This window comes from Lepidochelys kempii, chromosome 11, assembly GCF_965140285.1.
Source record: "Lepidochelys kempii isolate rLepKem1 chromosome 11, rLepKem1.hap1, whole genome shotgun sequence".
Classification (NCBI taxonomy): Eukaryota; Metazoa; Chordata; order Testudines; family Cheloniidae; genus Lepidochelys; species Lepidochelys kempii.
Window position 1 is genome coordinate 26,429,518 of NC_136390.1, and position 19,203 is coordinate 26,448,720.

The 19,203-nt window shown below is 39.8% G+C and overlaps 1 protein-coding gene across 3 annotated transcripts in view; it reads left to right on the forward strand.

Moving 5' to 3' along the window:
- Nucleotides 1-19,203, forward strand: part of EPC2 (enhancer of polycomb 2) — a 159,804-nt gene that overhangs the window by 129,186 nt on the left and 11,415 nt on the right. For all 3 annotated transcript variants that reach the window (XM_073305427.1, XM_073305426.1, XM_073305428.2), the window contains exons 7-10: nt 1,160-1,351; nt 2,332-2,421; nt 6,183-6,328; nt 6,440-6,783. In XM_073305427.1, coding sequence (XP_073161528.1) covers nt 1,160-1,351; nt 2,332-2,421; nt 6,183-6,328; nt 6,440-6,783 — 772 coding nt within the window. The remainder of the gene's footprint in view (nt 1-1,159; nt 1,352-2,331; nt 2,422-6,182; nt 6,329-6,439; nt 6,784-19,203) is intronic.

The following is a 19,203-nucleotide window of genomic DNA, read 5'->3' on the forward strand; positions in this document are numbered from 1 at the left end:
GCACACTTCAGTTTTATTGTAATGAAACAGCATTTAAAAATTGAATTGACAAAAGTCTATTGCAGGAAATTATTATAAGATATTCCTAAATTGTTTGCCCTTTTGCTTTCTAGAATCATTCCAGAATACGATTTTATAGCTATGACTATGAATTACAGTTTTTATTTAACACTAGTGACACCTACTGGTTAGTTAAGTTAATTTCAGGCAGTTACCTTTATTCTGTTGCAAGAACTTACTTGCCTTGTACTCTGTGTGTGTTTTGTTTTTTTTTAATTAAGGCAAAGATACAATAAAACATAAATATATTACATATCTTACTTGCGTAGGATCAGGTTATATTATTCAAAGATCCTGGCTAAAGATTCTGTCTTTCTAGCTGGGGAGCCCTCCTCTTCTGAGCATTCTAGAAAGGGTGACCAAATTTCTAAATACCTATCCATTGTACTGTGTATTATCAGTTATTAAAATGAGTTCAATTGCTTGCATTAGCTACAATCCAACATTGGTGCTGACAAGTTAAATTCTTAGAAAAACTTGTTGTTTCCTCAGCGCCAAACTGTGTCTTTCTTATAACAGAAAAGGAGAGATTGAAGATAAGCATCCTTTAAAGTATCTTGAGAGTTCTGAAGTTTAACTGTTGCTGATGAGTATTTATTCTTGAGTAAAGTTTTTGATTTAATTCTGATCAAGCTTTATACTGTAGATTAATCTTGCTGAAGTAAGCTACTAGGATGAAATAGTAATAACCATTAGCATTGGAGTCTAAACAAAATGAAAAGTGATGAAATAAGAAATAAATGGAATAAACCCAGATCATTGTTCTTCGTTCCATATCCCAAGCAAATTTAAAACATTTAAGAGAATTGCACGTCTTGTGGCTTAGGAAACCTGAGTTTTGGAAAATAACCAGAATGGGATTTTCAGCTACAGGATATTGAATTGATTGGTCCAAAAAACCACAACTCCCTTCTGTAGTCTAAAAAAGATATTTGTTCACTATAAAAGATATTTCATTGGTCCTTTTGTTTAACTCTGAGATTGCAAACAATAATGCCTTCCCAAATGTATGTTTCAGGAAAAGAGGAGAGTAGTTTTAATGAATTAAGGAATATTATGTTTTCTTTCTCCTGTCCAAAAAACCCTTCTATACAAACAGCATCCTCACCACCCATCTCTAAAGGAAGACGTGTCAGATGTTGTCCGTCAAAAGAAGAAGTATCCAAAGAAGCCTAAAATAGAGAGTGTAATAACTCCTCAGCAGCCCAATACTGAGACATTGCCTGTTATCAGTAAGAGTGACATTAAACAGTATGACTTCCACAGTTCAGATGAAGATGAATTCCCACAGGTAATTTTTAACTAAAATAAAATACAAGTAGTTACTTTAGCTGGGTGGGGGGGGGCAAAATCAAAATTGACTTGAGTTTAAGTGATCTAACCTCAAAAGTGGGTATGTGGTTCTCCTGATCAGAGATTGTGAATAGTTGGGTTTAGACAAATGCTTATATAGCATAATCATGTAAAATAATTGAGATTGGTTCTGTTATTTTGACAAAGATAGAGGGGCCTAGCAATTAGAGGAGGGAGGGGCCTGGGAGGTAGATAGACTTAGTTATATTCCTGACGCTGTTGTAAAATGGGTTAATAATACTTACCCAACTTTCTAAAGAGCTCTGAGATCCACTGAAAAAAAGCTGTATAAATGCCAAGTATGAGAATTCCTTATGTGGCCATCAAGTTTTTATCTCAGATACCCTTCATTTTTGTGAACTCTATGTAGGTGTTTGTACACCTGTATTTTAGAGAACCCTCTTCCACCATCTGTTTTTCTGACAAATGCTGCTACCAAAATAGCGTATTATAAATTATGTTGGAAATGCTTTCTCATCAGTTCTAGATTTTTTTCCTGATATTTCTGGTATGATTTTCTCAGTTTTAAGCATTTAAATAGATAACTTGGGTGGCAGTTTCGGCAGCTGTGGTTCAGTGGATGAAGCACAAGACTGGGAGTCAGGACATTTGGTTTTATTGCTGATTCTCCCACTGATTTATTGTATGACCCTGGGGATGTTACTTTACCTTTCTGTGCTTCATTTCCCTCTCCCCCACAAAAAAGTTACCTGTTTTTAATCCATCTTTTGTAAGCTATTTGAAAATCTCCGAATACAAAGCACTACATAAACTTAGAGTAGCATTATTCAATATACAATCAAAAATAGTTAATTGCTTATGACCTATATTTAATTATTGGTGGCTTTAAAGAGGCCGTGAAGTATCTCTAAATTGTGGATAGTATGATTATAGAGAATGAATTTGCTTGTGCTTTAGGTACCCTCACCAGTATCAGAACCTGAAGAAGAAAATGATCCCGATGGACCTTGTGCTTTCAGAAGGAGAGCGGGATGCCAGTATTATGCTGTAAGAATTTTTGTTGCTGTTTTTTAATAACGTACTGGCAGCATGCTAATATTAAGAGGAGTGTCTCTATCTGAGCCAAGGAATTAGACAGGCTGTTTGGTCAATCCAAAAAAAATCTTCACAATAACCTTTCGTTTTGGGCTTATCTTTCTTCCATATCTTTCTTTCTCTTTTCTTACTGTAGATTCAGTGAGTGCGTCAAGATCATCTAGAGCACTTCCAGCTAGTCAAATGAACCATCACTGCTAAGAAACAGGGCGTACTGCTTTCTAGTTCTCCCAGTTCCTTTTCCCCCTCAGCCTTAATGTTCTGACACAAATATCAAGGGTTCTGAGGTGGCACATAAACCTGGATATGCCATATTATAGCACATTTAATTAAGTGTTTGTCTACACAAACAAGGTGGGATGTGAATCTGTCTTCCAGTAGCTTGCTGTGTTCTAACTGTCCATATGGACCCTACTGATGTGCACTGATAGTTAATGTGCTTTGGTCCAGACCTGTTTCAAATGTCAAGTAAATGTTTGTGTAGACAAGCCCCAAGAAACGGCGGTTTAGATCTGTTAATATTTAGGACAACTAAAGAGATTTAAACTGAAACCATGTAGAGTCATCTAAGTGTAAGTCACTTAGTCATCTCATAAGTCATCTAATGCAGAAGTTATAATAAATATCAACATTCTTTTTAGTAACTGCTATATAAATATACTTCTTGAGTCAAAGAACTTCCACTGCATGCATCAGATGAAGTGGGTTTTAGCCCACGAAAGCTTATGCCCAAATAAATTTGTTGGTCTCTAAGGTGCCACAAGTACTCCTCTTCTTTTTTTTTTTTTAAAGAACTTGGGGTTAATAGAGATTTATTTTTTATATCAAGAGGCTGTTTAAATAGATTACAGTGAGTACTTAAAATAGAGTACTTTGCCTTTATACCAGAGGTCTGTCTTGAACACTAATCTAAAATCTGTATGTGCAGTTTCATTAATTATGCTTTTTTTTTGCTTGAAATAATTGAATTTTAAAATACAGAAGATAACTAGACTACCTTTGAAAGGTCTTTGATGTAGCATTCTAAATGGAAATATCATAAACTTCTTGTAAAAGATCTCTTAACTGTTTAGAATAAACAGTGTGAAAATTGGCTCAGTTCAGGCATGAGATAATTTACTTAGAGGAAGATTACTGTGCTTCAAATTCTTGATCACCCAGAATAATCCAGTAACTGGGCAAGCTTAAATGACAGTCTTTCTCTTCCCATCCTTGAGGGGCCCACAGCAAATGAGCTGCAAGAGGACTACTTAAAAAAAATTAAGTGAAATTCATCAGAAAAATTATCATCCCAAGAAAGACATGTATTCATTTTTATATGTTTATAAAAATGCTGTTTTGCATTCTCGTATTACACCAAAATGTATTAATACTTAGTGAAAGTGAATATCCTTTGAGATCATCCAGATTCTATAAGAAGAGTACAAAATTCTTTGGAAGTGTAGTATAACCTCCCAGACACGGGTGGTGCTTCAGCCTTCAAACTTGAAACAGTTTAGCAAAATGTCCAACCATAAGTGTTTCCATACCACCTCAGCGGTGTAGGGACGGGAGAGGACGAAAATAGTGACATGATTAGAATTTAAAATACTCATCTACAGAAACTAAAGAAGCGTCTGCTAAAATATATTTTATTTTTCAGCTCCTGAAATTCTTTTTTGCCTTCAGAAATTGACTTGTTTTGTATAGCATATGTTTTATCAAAGCATACTTCTGTGATTTTCTAGATAGTCTGGATTTTAGTAAGGACATTAGTAAGATAATACAATTCTGTTATTTTATTGTTTTGAAATATCGAGAAAAGAAAAACCTGAGTCTTAACATATGAAAGCATTTATTTTATATAAGCTCTGTATGCTTTTGTCAATCTTAAGAAGTAAGCTTTACTCTGAAATTTTTTGCACTTTTCTTCCTGCTCTGTACACACAGGCTGCTGCATCACAGAGGGAAAATGTGAGGCCAGTGTGATTTGGACTCAATCCTCAGAGCTTGAAACAGATGTCTTGGTTTTGAAACTGTGGCAGTGGGGGAGATCTTTAGTCCTCTAAGTATACCTGACACTTATAGGTTCATTGGTCATAAGTGTTGATCACCTAAAACTCCTTTTTGAAATCAGTGGTAGCTGTAGATGCTTAACACTGTCAAAATCAGCCTGAATGCATATAACGGAACAGGATTGAGACTAATCCTGTAGTACCATATCTTCTTAGCTCCAGAGGCATTGAGATCACTCACCAAACAGCTGCTCAGACATTGGTGAAGTGTCTACTGCAGAGGACCCCATAGGCAAGCTGCCACCATACCTACACAGTGATCCAATCTCTTTGCTTGCGCTACTGAGACATAAGAGGCTGGGTAGTGACACAAAATCCTTTTTGTAAACTTAATCTTAAAATACAAGTATTTAAAAGACATACTATTTAATTTAAAAACATCATATTTAATTACATTAACTTCCCTGTAATGAACTAGGTTGGTTGGTGAAGAGGACAAAAAAGTTTTTATACAATACCCAGAATGTAGAATGTGTACTCCCTAAAAGTCTACAGGAGGATCTTAGGTCTCGACTAAGCAGGTCAGATGTGTTCAAGTATCAGGGGGTAGCCGTGTTAGTCTGAATCCGCAAAAACAACAAGGAGTCCGGTGGCACCTTAGAAACTAATATTTATTTGGGCATAAGCTTTCGTGGGTAAAAAACCACTTCAGTTATCTCCGCAGTCTCCCAAGTGACTTGATTCCTTCTTTGGACACTGTGGGTCATGAAACTCTCTGTATTTGTTCCTCTTTTTCTCCCATAGGTTTTCTTGAGTGCATCTCATGGTTCTGTAGCCTCAGGCGTATCTTAGTGATTTCCAGGTTCCTACGGGTTATCAGATGTTATTACTCTAGTGCTCTTCTACTTTGCAGATACTTACGATTGATCAGGCTGTTGGCTTGTACATTTACATCCAGCTCCGGTTCCCTAGTGACTAGCTGGCTCGTTTGTTCTTCAGTTTTGCTGAATTTTCTGAGTGCTGGCAGCAAATGCCATCCCTGGTTGGCCACTAATTTAGTCATTAAATCTGCTCAGCTGTAGAGGTTTGGCTGTAGCTTCCTCCTCCTCAGCTCTTCCAGCAGCAAAATGAATGATTTTTGAGTGCACTTTTTTTTCTGGTACAATCAAGAAAGGAGATCCGTTGTGGCACTCCCCTCCTCCCCCCCAAACCCACAAAATTCCCACCTCTTTGTCGCACAGGCATACTTTTTTCCCCTGCAGAAAGAGTTGTCTGACCCCTTAGTTTTGTGATCTAAACTTTTGCTAGTTTGAAAACATAAGAGTTGACAAAGTGGGTCAGACCATGGTTTATCTTACCCAGTATCCTGTCTCTGACAGTGACCCATACTAGAGCTTCAGGAGGAATGTACTGAACAAGGCAATTACGAAATGATCCAGCCCCGTCTTCCATTCCCAGCTTCTGGTAGAGGTTTAAGGTCGCCCCGAGTATGGGTTTGCATTCCTGACCATCTTGGCTAATAGCAATTGATGGACCTATCTTCCATGAACTTACCTAGTTCTTTTTTGAACTCAGTTATACTGAGAGCATTCCTCCATGTTTCAGTCATAGGTAATGTTGTAAGATACTTTTAAGAAATGGTATTATACATTCATAGTTTTCTTGACCCAAACATATGCCATAAATTTGTACAAAATGTAATTTTCTTCTCCTCTCCAGCCTCGTTTGGACCAAACTAATTATTCATGTGAGGATTCGGAATTGGCAGAATTTGACAAGCTGAGGTATAGGCATTGCCTCACAACCCTTACGGTTCCAAGAAGATGCATAGGATTTGCAAGAAGGCGAATTGGGAGGGGAGGAAGGTAGAGTGGCATTGCTTTGATTCTTTTGGCCCTTTTAACCCTCCCATCTCTTAAAAAGAGATCACATAACTAATGTCTATTAAATTGTGTTTTTTTTTCTTTTTAAATCAGGGTTATAATGGACCGAATATCTACAGAACACGATCCTGTCCTGAAACAGATAGACCCCGAAATGCTAAATAGTTTTTCAAGCTCTTCCCAAACTGTAGACTTTTCTTCTAATTTCTCACGGACCAATGCTTCCAATAAACATTGTGAAAACAGACTGTCCCTTTCTGAAATATTAAGCAATATCCGATCATGTCGACTGCAGTGTTTCCAGCCAAGGCTACTAAATTTACAGGACAGTGATAGTGAAGAATGTACCTCAAGGAAACCAGGGCAGACTGTGACTAATAAAAGAGTTTCTGCAGCATCTGTAGCTTTATTGAACACCAGCAAGAATGGCATATCAGGTAGGCAAGGATTTGAATTGTTGTGGAACTTGACATTTACATCTCCTATGTTATCCCTGGGATTGGGCTGACAACGCCATCAGTGGGGATACGTGACCAAACAAGTACAGGTAAAAACTAGTAATTTTGAAGGTTTGAGATACACAAAATCTTCACAAAAAACAACTTTAAGTTTCTGTAAAAAAATTTGGGTAAAAGGCCAGATAATGTGTTAGATAATGCAGATTTGGGTATTCATGGATCAAAAAGTCAGGAATTACCTGTGTTTCAGTGCTGCTGCTCTGCACCTCCAGTTGCTGAGATTGAGAGTTTTGAACATATCTTGTTAGCTGAACCACTGTGTGAGGAAGGAAAAATGCTCCTTGTAAGTGCAAAACAGCATTTATTTTAAAGGGCTTATTCATTTGGCTTTCATATCCTGCTGAAGCAGAGAGAAAGGAGCAAGAATATGTTTATATAAAGCACTGGTATTGTAATAGCAGTGCAATAACTATTTTTATGTGTGTGTATTGACTCCATTAATGTGTATGTGTAGTGGGAAGTTTCTGTCTGAGGGAATACCAGTTCTTGAAGTATAATATATCTACATGTACCACAGTCTGACTGTCTCTCATTAGCTTCAGGAGAAGAGTTGTCAGTTGTATCTTGATGAAAGTCGTGAGTAACAGATGCATTATTTTCATCCCATGAAATGACAGTTTGTTTATGGCTTTTGTGGAAGGTCATAATTTTGTATAACTAATTTTGGTGAAGTAGTCTTTGATGGGACTTTTTGTGTGCAATTATTGACTATTTAGGAATTCTTTCTTCTGTTTTAAATCCATCCCCTGCCCCCAAACTTTAACATGTATAAATGGCATCCAGTACCTAGATGTAACTTTTATTTTTTTGAGCTGTCATTCAGATCCTTTTTTGTAGTGCTTGGAGTAATTTGAATAGCAGAGTCTGTCAGAGCTGCGCAAGTGTCTTGTGCCTCCTTGTGCTACCTTACAAGGTCAGCATAAAGAGTGGAGCAGCTTTGACCCTCCCTCAGTTCTGTCTTGTTGCCTGTGGCAGCAAGATAGAACATGATGAGCGTCTGACCCACTAGTTTTTAACTTGGGCTAAATTATCTTAAATTCTTCAAAAAAATCTTCAGTAGTCTTCTGATTCACTTACATATGACCACCATGAATAATACTTACCCATCTCTGCTGACTGTTGATGAACAGATTCCCCCCTGCACACACTCTCCTATACCTGGCTCCTCTATATGACAGATTTGAAAACTGTGGGATTCAAGCCTTGCTTGTCTTATGATTGACTGATTTCCATTGAAAGATAGACACCCATAGGTATGCCTTTTGTTAAGGAGAATCCCGTGTGTTGGTGTGCCTACTATTTTCTGCAAGAACATGTAAGTTATGAGACACCCAATTGAAATTTCATCTTCTGGAGCAACATATAGGGGTCTCTTCAAACTGAGAGGAGATAACAAGCTAGCATCATCCAACACACTGTCTAGCAGATAGGTGATGTCAAAGACGAATGGAGAAGATGAAGCCAAGCAGGGACGCGGCATCATGGAGAAAAATCTGCCTCATCACAACTTTGAGTGGCAAATTGCCAGGCCCTACTGTCCAGATATGACTTTTTGACCTGGGATAGAGCAACCCCCTCTCTCTCAAAACTCCCATGTGACAACTGGGAGAAGATCAGAAATATTCAGGGAAGGCCAGTTGCTGATCAAGATGGCCATACGGGCTCCAGCAGATGCCGCCGACACCACATGCAGATATATGGTCGCAACAATGACGATGAGCAGAGATTCCTGGCTCAAAGCATTGTGCAACCCTAGAGAGGTTCAGGTCACAATCCAGGACTTATATGGAACTATTTAGTGAGTGAATGGATAGTGCTTTGCACCCTTTCAGAGATTCAAAGGGCATCCTGCACTACCTGGGTTTTACATCCCATCCCTGTACCATAAGCTGTATCACCCTCAACCCCCATCAAGACAACAGGTGCCAACCTGTCATCCTAGGCAACTTGAGTACCATGCCTTCCTCCTACTTGGCAATGCATCGTGCTTCTACAGAATTTCAGCAAATTTGACAGGATGGTTAGGAGCCACATCACATCTTGTCCAGAGAGCATGAACTTCAGCACCCACCTTACCCCATGTGTGTGGCCTGCCGTAAGCTTGGACAGATGGATGTTAGAGATCATTGCCCATGGCTACACCATCCAATTCTACTTTTTAACCCGTATCCACCTCCTTTTCCTATCAGGGACCCTTTGCACAAGAGCCTGCAAAAAGCAGAGGTGACATTGTTGCTTTGCATTGGAAGCCATGGAGGAGGTGCACCAGAATTCAGGGGAAGAGGCCTGTACTCCTGGAGTTCCTTAATCCTGAAGAAGAAAAAGGGGGTCTTTGTCCTGTCCTAGAGCTGAGAAGGCTTAGCAAGTACTTACGCCATCTTAGGTTCAAGGTGGTAATGCTTGCCTCCCATCTTTCCATGTCTTCGAGGTTAAGATTTGGTTTGTGGTTCTCAATTTGCGCAGCACAGATTTTGACAGACAATGCATTAACAGTGTATTATATAAACAAGATAGGCACTAATAGTGCTCGGCCATAACCCCTCTATCAGGAGGTCATCAGGCTATGGACCTGGTGTCACTGGATAACCCCTCTGGATCTACACTTTCCTGGAACTGGTTACAGTCTGGTGGATTTCTTAAGCAGGCATGCAGTAACCAGCTATGAATGGTCAGTACAGACGTCTATCATATTGCACCAATGGGGAACTCCCCAATAGATTTGTTCATCGCAGTGGGCAATGCCAAATGCCCAGACTTCCACTCCAGGGAGGGTATTAGCTTAGTCTCCTTTCCGAACACCTTCCTGCTACAGTGGTCTGCAGATCTTCCCTCCTCTCCACCCCAGTGTTCCTGATCCTGAGGGTGATCTCAAAAATCAGCCTGGACAAAGCCGTCTTGATCCTAATAGCTCCCTACTGGCAGAGGAAATTTTGGGTGTCTGAATTCCTGTACGTGTTTGTTCCATCTCCTGTTTTTTCCCCCATCTGCCCAGACATGAAATAGAGCCAGTTTAAAGCCAGAAGGGACCATCAAATCATCTAGTCTGATCCCCAGCACATGCACACTAAACTCAGCAACCACAATTAGACCACAGGAGACTAGACTAGACTAATAATCTGCCACAGGCTGAGAATAGAAAGGACAGAGGTATATTAGTGCCCAAGCCCCATGCAGTGGCAGGGAGATGACTGAGAGAGACACACACACACACAATCATCTTGGCAAGTGACCTGCATCCTTATGGTGCTGAGGAAGGTGAAGGTGTCAAACTAGCAGGAAGTCACTGCTAGTTTGACATGAGGGAAAGTTCCGTCCACCTCCACATATGGCGACCAGTGAGACCCTGAGCAAGAAACAGCTACCTGAGAGAGAGAATTCTAGCTGCCACCTCAGAGCCCTATCCCATCTCCCATTTCCATCACTGATGCTTCAGAGGAAGGAGATTTTAAAACAACAAAAACCAGAATAAGTGTCTCTTTCTGACCCCTCCAGGTGGCCATCTAAAACCATGAAGCAAGAGCTTTTATTACTAAAAGATGTAAGCTGGAAGTTAGCCCCAGAATAGCTGAGGCCACCTTCTACCATCACAAGCAACCCAGTTATATAGACACACTCATACGTTTGTCTAGCTCGCTCTTAAAACTAATTAAGTTTGTTTGCCTTCACAACTCATACAACCCCCTGATGGTTAGAAACCACCTTCTAGTTTCTAGTCTGAATATGTTCATGGCCAGTTTATATCCATTTGTTCTTGTGCCAACATTGTCCTTTTGCTTCAGTCACTTTTCACCATCCCTGGTATTACCCCTTTAATGTATTTATAGAGAGGAGTCATATCCCCTCTCTTCTTTTTTGCTAGACTAAACCAGCCAAGTTTTTCGTGTCCTCCATTCCCTTAATCATCCTAGTAGCTGTTCTCTGCACTGGTTCCTGGCTGAATTAATCTTTCTGGAACCTGGGGAACCAGAATTGTACACAGTATTCCAAATGAGGTTTTATCAGTGTCTTGTAGAATGGCATTAACACTTCTCTGTCTCCACTAGAAATGCCGGACCTGATGCGTCCTAACATCACATTTGCCTTTTTCACAGCTGCATCATACGGATGGCTCAGTGTCATCCTGTGATTGACCCACATACCCAAGTCTCTCTCCTCCTCTGTTGTGTCTGTCTTATGACCCCGCAGCTTCTAGCAGAAATTCTTATTAGACCCTGAGTGCATGACCTTGTACTTTATATTATTGAATTTCATCCCATTACTGTCACTCCAGCCTTCAAGGTAAATTAGATTTTATTGTATAATGTTCCAATCCTCCTCTGTATTGACGCTGCCTTCCAGGTTTGTATCAGTAAACTTCATTAGTATGCTCCTACTTTCTGTGCCAAGGTAATTAATAAAAATATTAAATAAGATTCGTCCCAAGAGTAACTCCACTAGTGACCTCCTTCCAGTCTGAGAGATCACCTTTCAGCACATCTCATTGCCTTCTCTCCTTTAGCCAGTTCCTTATCCACCTTATATAATTCTTGTACTGATCTCCCCCAATTCAATTAATAATTTCCCATGAGCTACCAGGTCAATTGCTTTACTGAAGTCCAAGTATATTAGCACTACTACACTTCCCTTATCTAGAAAAAGTTATTTCCTTAAAGAAGAAAATAAGGGTAGCCTGGCATGATCTGTCTTTGGTAAATCCATGTTGCATTACATCTTTTCTGTTTACTGCCATGAATTTAATATTCTTTCTATCACAGTTTGTTTTAAGTTTGTGTATACTACTGAGATCAGATTAACCAATTTGTAATTGCCTGGATCTGTTTTTTTCCTTTCTTAAGTATAGATATGACGTTCGTTATCCTTCAGGCATGTGGTGCCACCATCAAGTAGATAGAGGTATTAAAAATCCTTGCTACTGGACTAGCAATCTCATGTGCCAGATATCTGAGAACCACTATCAAATATTGCACCCAGCCCTGCAGTTGTTGCACCTGGCAGCTTGGAAGTAGGCTGGTTGAGCTCTATTGGCAGAGACTGTTTTTGACAGGTTCAATAAAACCTCATAGAAAGCCTGGAAATCGTCTACCAGAAAGATCTACCCCTCCAAATGAAAATGGTTCTACTATGGGGAATCCAGCATAAATTAATTCCAGTTAATACCAGAAATCTACATGCCACACTTTAACTACATGCCACACTTTAAATAGGCTGGATTGACTCTTAGTGCTCGCAAAATCCACCTTGCAGCAATATCAACATGTCACACTTTGATGCAGTCATACTTAGTCTTCAGTCATCCAACAATATCCAGATTCTTCAAGGACCTCCTGCATACATACCCATGTGTTAGAGACCTGACTCCTGCATGAGATCTTAACACCATCCTCCTGAAACTCATGGAACCTCCGTTCAAGCTATCATCAGATAGCTGCATCATCACCTTGCCCTTAAGATGTGCTTTCTGGGAGCTATTAACTCAGCATGGAGGATCAGCGAGCTCTAAACTCTTATGTCTGGATCTCCTTATATCTCATTTCATAGGGACAGAGTGGTTCTGAGACTGCACCTTAAACTCATCCCTAAGGTAATCTTAGAGTTTCACTTCAATCAACCTGCCAGTCTTCTTCCTGATACTACCCTCTATGGGAGAGAAGAAGCTACTTACTTTGGATGGTTCCAGAGCCTTGCTTTATTACCTTTCAGACAGTCTCCCTGCCTCTTTGTGGTTGATTCAGGCTTGCCGAAAAGCCAAGCCATCTTATCTAACTGAATCATTCACTGTATGTCCACCTGCTGTCAATTAGCTGGTGAACCTCTATTTCCAAACATCAAGGCATACTCCACCAAGACACTGGCAGCATCTTCTGTCTTTTTCAGAAATGTGTCAATATCTGAGATCTATAAAGTAACAACATAGAGCAACCCACTGACTGTAATTGAACAGTCTAGAGTGGCCCCCTTAGCATCATCTGCGACTCTGCATTGGGAAGCTTTGCACAGAGCAGAGGACCCTTCCCAGATGGCAAGGACTTGGCCTCAGGGCCAGGAGAAAACCTTTGTAATCTTGTCCATCTGCCACTCATCTTCGGCTGTCATCAAACGCCTTTTCTGCATTAAAACAACCTTCTCCTTCTCACTTAATCCTCCCTTTCCCTCACTGGCTCCTTCATCCCTTCCTGATTTACCCTCACCTCTCTATAGTTCAGCTAACTCTGCCTGCTACTTTTTCTTCCCCTCTTGATCCCAATCTCCCCCATTTCCCACCAGCTGAAATCCAGGTCCCACATCCTCCTCACTTCTGGTGACATTTATCCTAATTCTGGCCCTCCCTCCATGCCCACTCTCTCCACATCCTACACACACTTCTGTCATCACCTCTGCCCCTTTTATGTCACCATTCGTAACTTCACACCCATCCCTTTTTTCCCCCATCCCTTCTTCCCTTTTCTTGCTGACTTTGGAACCACTTCATCTTTATTAAGATCACAATGTATTCACATCTCACTCCTTCCAGCTCACAGTTCTTACAGAGACCTGGATCCCTTTAGCTGAAGCTGCGTCTGAAGCTGCCCTTTCTTATGGGCCTCTCATCTCATGTTCTCCGCATTGGATCAGACTGGGGTGAGGGTGTTGGGCTGCTTCCAACATTTCCCTCTTCCCATTCTTTCTCCTTGTTCAAATAGCTCTGCATCTGACTGTCATCTCTCTTCCCCTTCCAAGTTGCTGACAACTATCATTCACCTAACTCTTCCCCAGCAGTCTTTCTCTCTCATTTTGACTTTTGGCTCTTTCCACAATCTCCCACATATCTCCTCATATTCAGCTTCTACGTTCATGACCCATCTGACATCTTAGCTGCATATTTCCTCGCCCTCAACTCTTCATTTGATCTGCACCTCTTGCCAGTTGTCCCACTCATTAAAGGGCCATTGACTATGCTGCTCTCCTTGCATCACTGTACTCCACTTTTAACTCTCATTACAAGATCAGCCATGACTCATCCCCATCATCCACTTCATCAGTTTCTTCTTGCCTTGCCTTCCTTTTCCCCTTACAACTCTTCTCCTTATCCACTGTCACAGATGCAGAAGTTTCTCATCTGCTGTCCTCCTCTAACCCCTCCACTTGCCCCAGAGACTCCATGCCACGTCCTGATCTCCCTTGCACCCACTCTCATCCTCTCATTTGCTATTCACATCCTCCACTCTCTTCTGGCTTTTCCCCCTCACAATACAAGTATGCTTTAGTCTGTTCCATCTTTTTTAAAAAAACAACAACAAGCAAAACAAACAAAAAACCCCACCTGTGACCTTACGTGCCTCTCCAGTGAATGCTTTATCTCTAAGCTCATTGAATGCACTGTCTGTAATTGCTTTCTGGAGTTCCTCTCCTCCAAATCTATCCTAGACCCTTTCCAGTCTGGCTTCTATCCCCTGCACTCCACTGAAACTGCTCATGCCAAAGTCTTCCTAGTCAACCTTAGAAACAGTACTCTGTCTGCGTTCTCGACCTTTCAACAGCCTTCGACACCAACTATGCTCAATCTTGTCCAACCTTATCCATGAGTGTCCTTTCCTAGTTCTGCTTCTTCCTCTGTAATCACTTCTTCAGCATGCCCCCTTTCAACTTTCTGAGGGGGTTCCAAAAGGCTTAGTCCTTGGTCTCCTTCTCTTCTGTGTCTCTGAGTAATCTCATCTGCAAACAGAAATTCAACAACTATTTCTACTTTGTTGACTCATTGATCTACCTCTTTTCTCTAAACCGGTTTCCTTCTATCTAAACTAAAATCTTGGCCCCACTCTGACATTTTTTCCTGGGTGTCTAGCTGTCAGCTCGTGTTCAGTGTGGCTAAAACACAGCACTTGACCTTTCCCTCTCTTCCTCTTTTGATCATTGTGGGCAACACCACTGGGCCTGAATGTCATCTTCAACTCTGATGTCTCTGTAGGTCGTCACATCCAGACTAAGGCCATGTCTATATTAGTGATCTTACAGCTGTAAGATCGCTGGTATAGCCTCTCTGTGCTGACTGGAGAGAGTTCTTCCATCAACATAATACAACCACCTTAACAAGCGATGGTAGCTATGTCCACAGGAGAAGCTCTCTCACCAACACAGCCCTATGCACACTACTACTTAGGTTTATTCACACCCCTGAGTGACATAAGTTTTGCCGACATAAGTGGTCATGTAGACATAGTTTAAGTCTTGCAGATTCTTTCTGCATAACCTCTCTAAGTTGTGACCATTCCTAGCCATCCACACAGTCAGAATTCCTGTTCAGGCTCTCATCTCAATTGCTGCAACATCCTTTTCTCTGACCTTGACAAATGCAATCCTGCTTGTTCATGTCCATTCAGAATGCTGCTGCAGAGATTGTTCTCTGAGCCCATTGCTTTAACGATGTCACCTCTTTTGAGTTCCTCAACTACCCCACCTCTCTTTTATTTGCTCAAAGAAAAGCTGCTTGTCTTCTTTCACAGCTCTTCATGGCTTAACCCCACCCTACCTCCTGTTCAGTATCAAAATGTTGACTCTCTCGCCTCCAGTCTGCCAATGATTTCAGTCTCCATTTGTTAAATTTTCAAATAAGCACTTTCATGCTTTCTCCCATGTTGCCCCTCATGCTTGGGAGGAGTTCTCCATAAACATTTGCAAAGCTATTTCATTATCCTCCTTCAGATCCCTACTTAAAACTTTCCTTTGCCATGATGTTTACACAAATCTTGATGTTAGGCTGCTGGTGTTCTGAAACCGCTGCCTGTCATGCTGAGCAGCATTGGCTCATTGTTTCCTTGTACTCCCCTAGTATCTGTCTGTATCTGTTGTTGTCTTATATGTAAATTATAGCAACTTCAGAATTCAGGACTTAATCTCCCATTTGTGCATATAATAACTAAACTGAAGGATTTCTTTATTTTAAGACAGTTTTTAATATTTGCCAAATACTTATTAAACAAATTATTTTCTCTAAAGATGAAAGTGATGAGAATTCTTGTGTACTTGCAATTTTAAGATTTATTGTTAATTTATTAAATGTTCTAAATTTCATATTTAATGTTTTATAGTTGTAATACAAGATTGTACACACAGCATTACCTGTGACAGTGTTTTTAGATCTAAATTCCATTTTATTTATCACTTAAAGTGTACAAAAATTGGTTATATTTTTGTAAAATGTTCTATTCCTTATGCAGCTATGAAATAACCTTTAATAATGGAAGCTTAGGATAAACCACAAAGCTTTTTGCTTTTGCTGTCTTTAGAGACCATACGTAAGTACAATGCAACCCAGTTAAAGTTGCTGTAGGAACCTTAACTTGTACGTTTTCTGACTTCATAAATTTAACATTGCAACTTTAACATTGTACTAATACAGCTTTTTGGTATATATTGATAGTGTCACAGGTTTTCCTGGCATGTGAGACTTTTTAAACCAGATAGTCCTGGTCTGAATAATTTTTAAAATGTAAGAACCCAGTTCTGCAATTCCTTACTACTAAGTGTAGTACACAATGCCCATGGGACAACTCAAGGTATTAAGTGCTTCCTCACCAGCAAGGATGTGTAGGATTGGGCCCTAAATTTGATAGATAACAGAAGAATGATTGACTGCTAATGAGGAGGAGACAATACAGTGTAACAGAAAAAGAAACAGCTATTGCAAGTTACTTGTTACACCGGAGCATTGTGTCTACACAACGGATTTGCACCAGTACATTTATGCTGATGTGAAAAACCCAAGTGTAGACAAGGACGAAGACTGCTTGCGCTTGTTGTTAAAAATGAAACATCAGCTTGTGATATGTAAAAAAAAATTTTAACCTCTCAGTTGTGTCACTTGCCAAACAACATTTGCTGAATTTGCAATGTAGCAAATCTGGAATCTAATTTTTAAAAACATTTGACCTAATATGTTTCTGATGGTATTTTTAATTGTGCAGTGCATAAACCACAGAAGTAGGCACTTGATTTATTTATTTTAGATCTATAAAATGACAAGAATTAATAATGTATGAATTTGAAAAATAAAACGACATACTTACGATCAGTATTGTGTACAGGGACGACATGGTTCGTGGTTCCATTCAGGAGATAATTGTCAGCCCGTGGTGTGACAGCATGAGTTTAACTTGCAAAAAACCACCACAAATCTAACTTTAAAGAGCTCACAATGAAGAACCAGGAAAGATCCATTTTTGGAAAGGTTGTCTTAACTGAAAATAAGTCTTACAGTTACCTGCTGTGATCTTCAGTGCATAAGAAATATGTAAAACAACTCCTGCCTTGTACTCACAATTTTATTTATTAATATTATTGCCTTGCTTTGTTTGTATTACAATGATGCCCAAAATGTTCTAGCTACTTTACAAATATGTGAAGAGGGGTGTCTGTTCCTAAGCACTTGATTTTAAGAGAATAAATGTGTGAATCTAGTGCTCATAGACGGTGCCAGATCAGCATATGAATAAAGAACAGTTGGTTCAAACTAAATTTTTCTTTCTTTCTCGTGTTACATCAGTTGGAAAGGGGGAAGTGGTTTGAAGAATTAGCATAGACACTGGAGTAGTGTGCCCCTTCAGATCAAAGTGGTGCAAACTTTCATGGCCCTTTTCATGGATCCATTGCTAAGCCTAGACAATTAGGTTACACTGCTGGTAAAAATAACTTCAAGTTTCAAATACCTCAAGTTTGCTAGGAAATGTGACCACTTCCAGCAGTTTCCATTATCATTTATGATCACTGTAGCATCCAGAGGTCTGGTTGTACTCAGTGCTGTGCAGGCCTATGTTGAAAGACCACCTTTTCCCTGAAGAACTTTCAGGCAAGGTACAACAGTGTTAGTGTACAGACAACTGGAAGAAATGTTTGAATGAGGGAAACAGAAATAGGCATGTGTAGCTAGATACTATGAGGCAACTATCCAGCCTAGGGATGATAAATGAATGTTGAACTGCAACTTCTTTGTGAGGCTGAAGGTGGAAGCCATGTGATGGCTTTAGTTTATGCATATTATAGCAGTCCACCTCTTGAGCAGGACAGAGCAGGTTGCTCTTGGCTCCCAGTCCACTTTCATTGCTAGTTCAAGTTCTTTGGGCCTGATCTTTAAAATTACAAGTGGGTCAGGGCTCAGTGAACATCAGTAACTACACTGCAATCCATCAGCTCTTCTCCCCCCGTGCCAGTTGTTTCTCTGGGACAATGATTCTAATGAAGGATGTAAGAGTCATAGATAAGCACACTTGTATGAGTGATTTGGCCATGGAATGAAGCAGTTAGACTAATGAAAAGTCTACCCATCTTTAGGGCAATATGAAAAATCCTCGTATTAGATAATAAGCTTTCTCACCATAGCAGGAATGATATATACCATTCTCTGATGCAGAGATTATTATTACTGAGGAAGGGAGAAGAGCAGAAGACTCCATTAATTTCACTATGGACCTTGCGCTGCACATTTAATTTATATGTGCACTCAAATGCTACCGTGATGGCAGCCCTAGAAAATCCTAAAATAGATAGCAACACTACAGATTAAAATCCTCAAACAATGGAATCTTTACAACTTTGCAAACTTCCACATCCCCTTAATTTGCTTTAATCACGATGCGGAGAGTGACAATGCAGGATCATTCAGTTCTTGGGCTCTAAGATTGACAAGGATATTAAAGGTGATTTTCAGATTCAGACCACCAGCTAATTTCAGATTGACCACTAAAAAGTCATTAGGTGATAGATACTGATGTTGCTAGGATTCATACCAGTGACATAGTTAAGAATGTCATTACTAAAGTCCTAGGTTCTGTAGTCTCCTACATACATTGAAATATTTCATATTTGTAATGTGTCAAAGGTAATTAAAAAATCTATCTGGAAATATTTGTGCAACTGATATATGGGTCAACACTTAACTAATTTGTGAGCTCTCTGGGACAGGGACTGTCTTTTACAACATGTATGTACAGTGTCTAACAAGCTGCAGCTCTGATTCTTGATTGGAGCCTGAGTTACTGCAATACAGATAATAAAAATAAATTATAATTAAGTAGATGATATAAATGACTATGCATCATTTAGGTTTATTTTTTAAAGAATCAGGCAATAACAAACATACCCTACCAAATTTTAAGAACAAAACTATAGGTTTATCTTCCCAGTTCCTTACTGGGCCTTACTGTCCTCATTTTTGCTAATTTTAAAAGACTTTTGTGAGGTGATTGATTGATTCTCACACAAAGTTTTGTTCACTGACTGAACCTGTTGTGCATACCTTTTCAACAGTAATTCAGTCAAGGTATGGAATTTAGGAAATTAAAGAGAAAAGAAACTAGGCAGAAATAA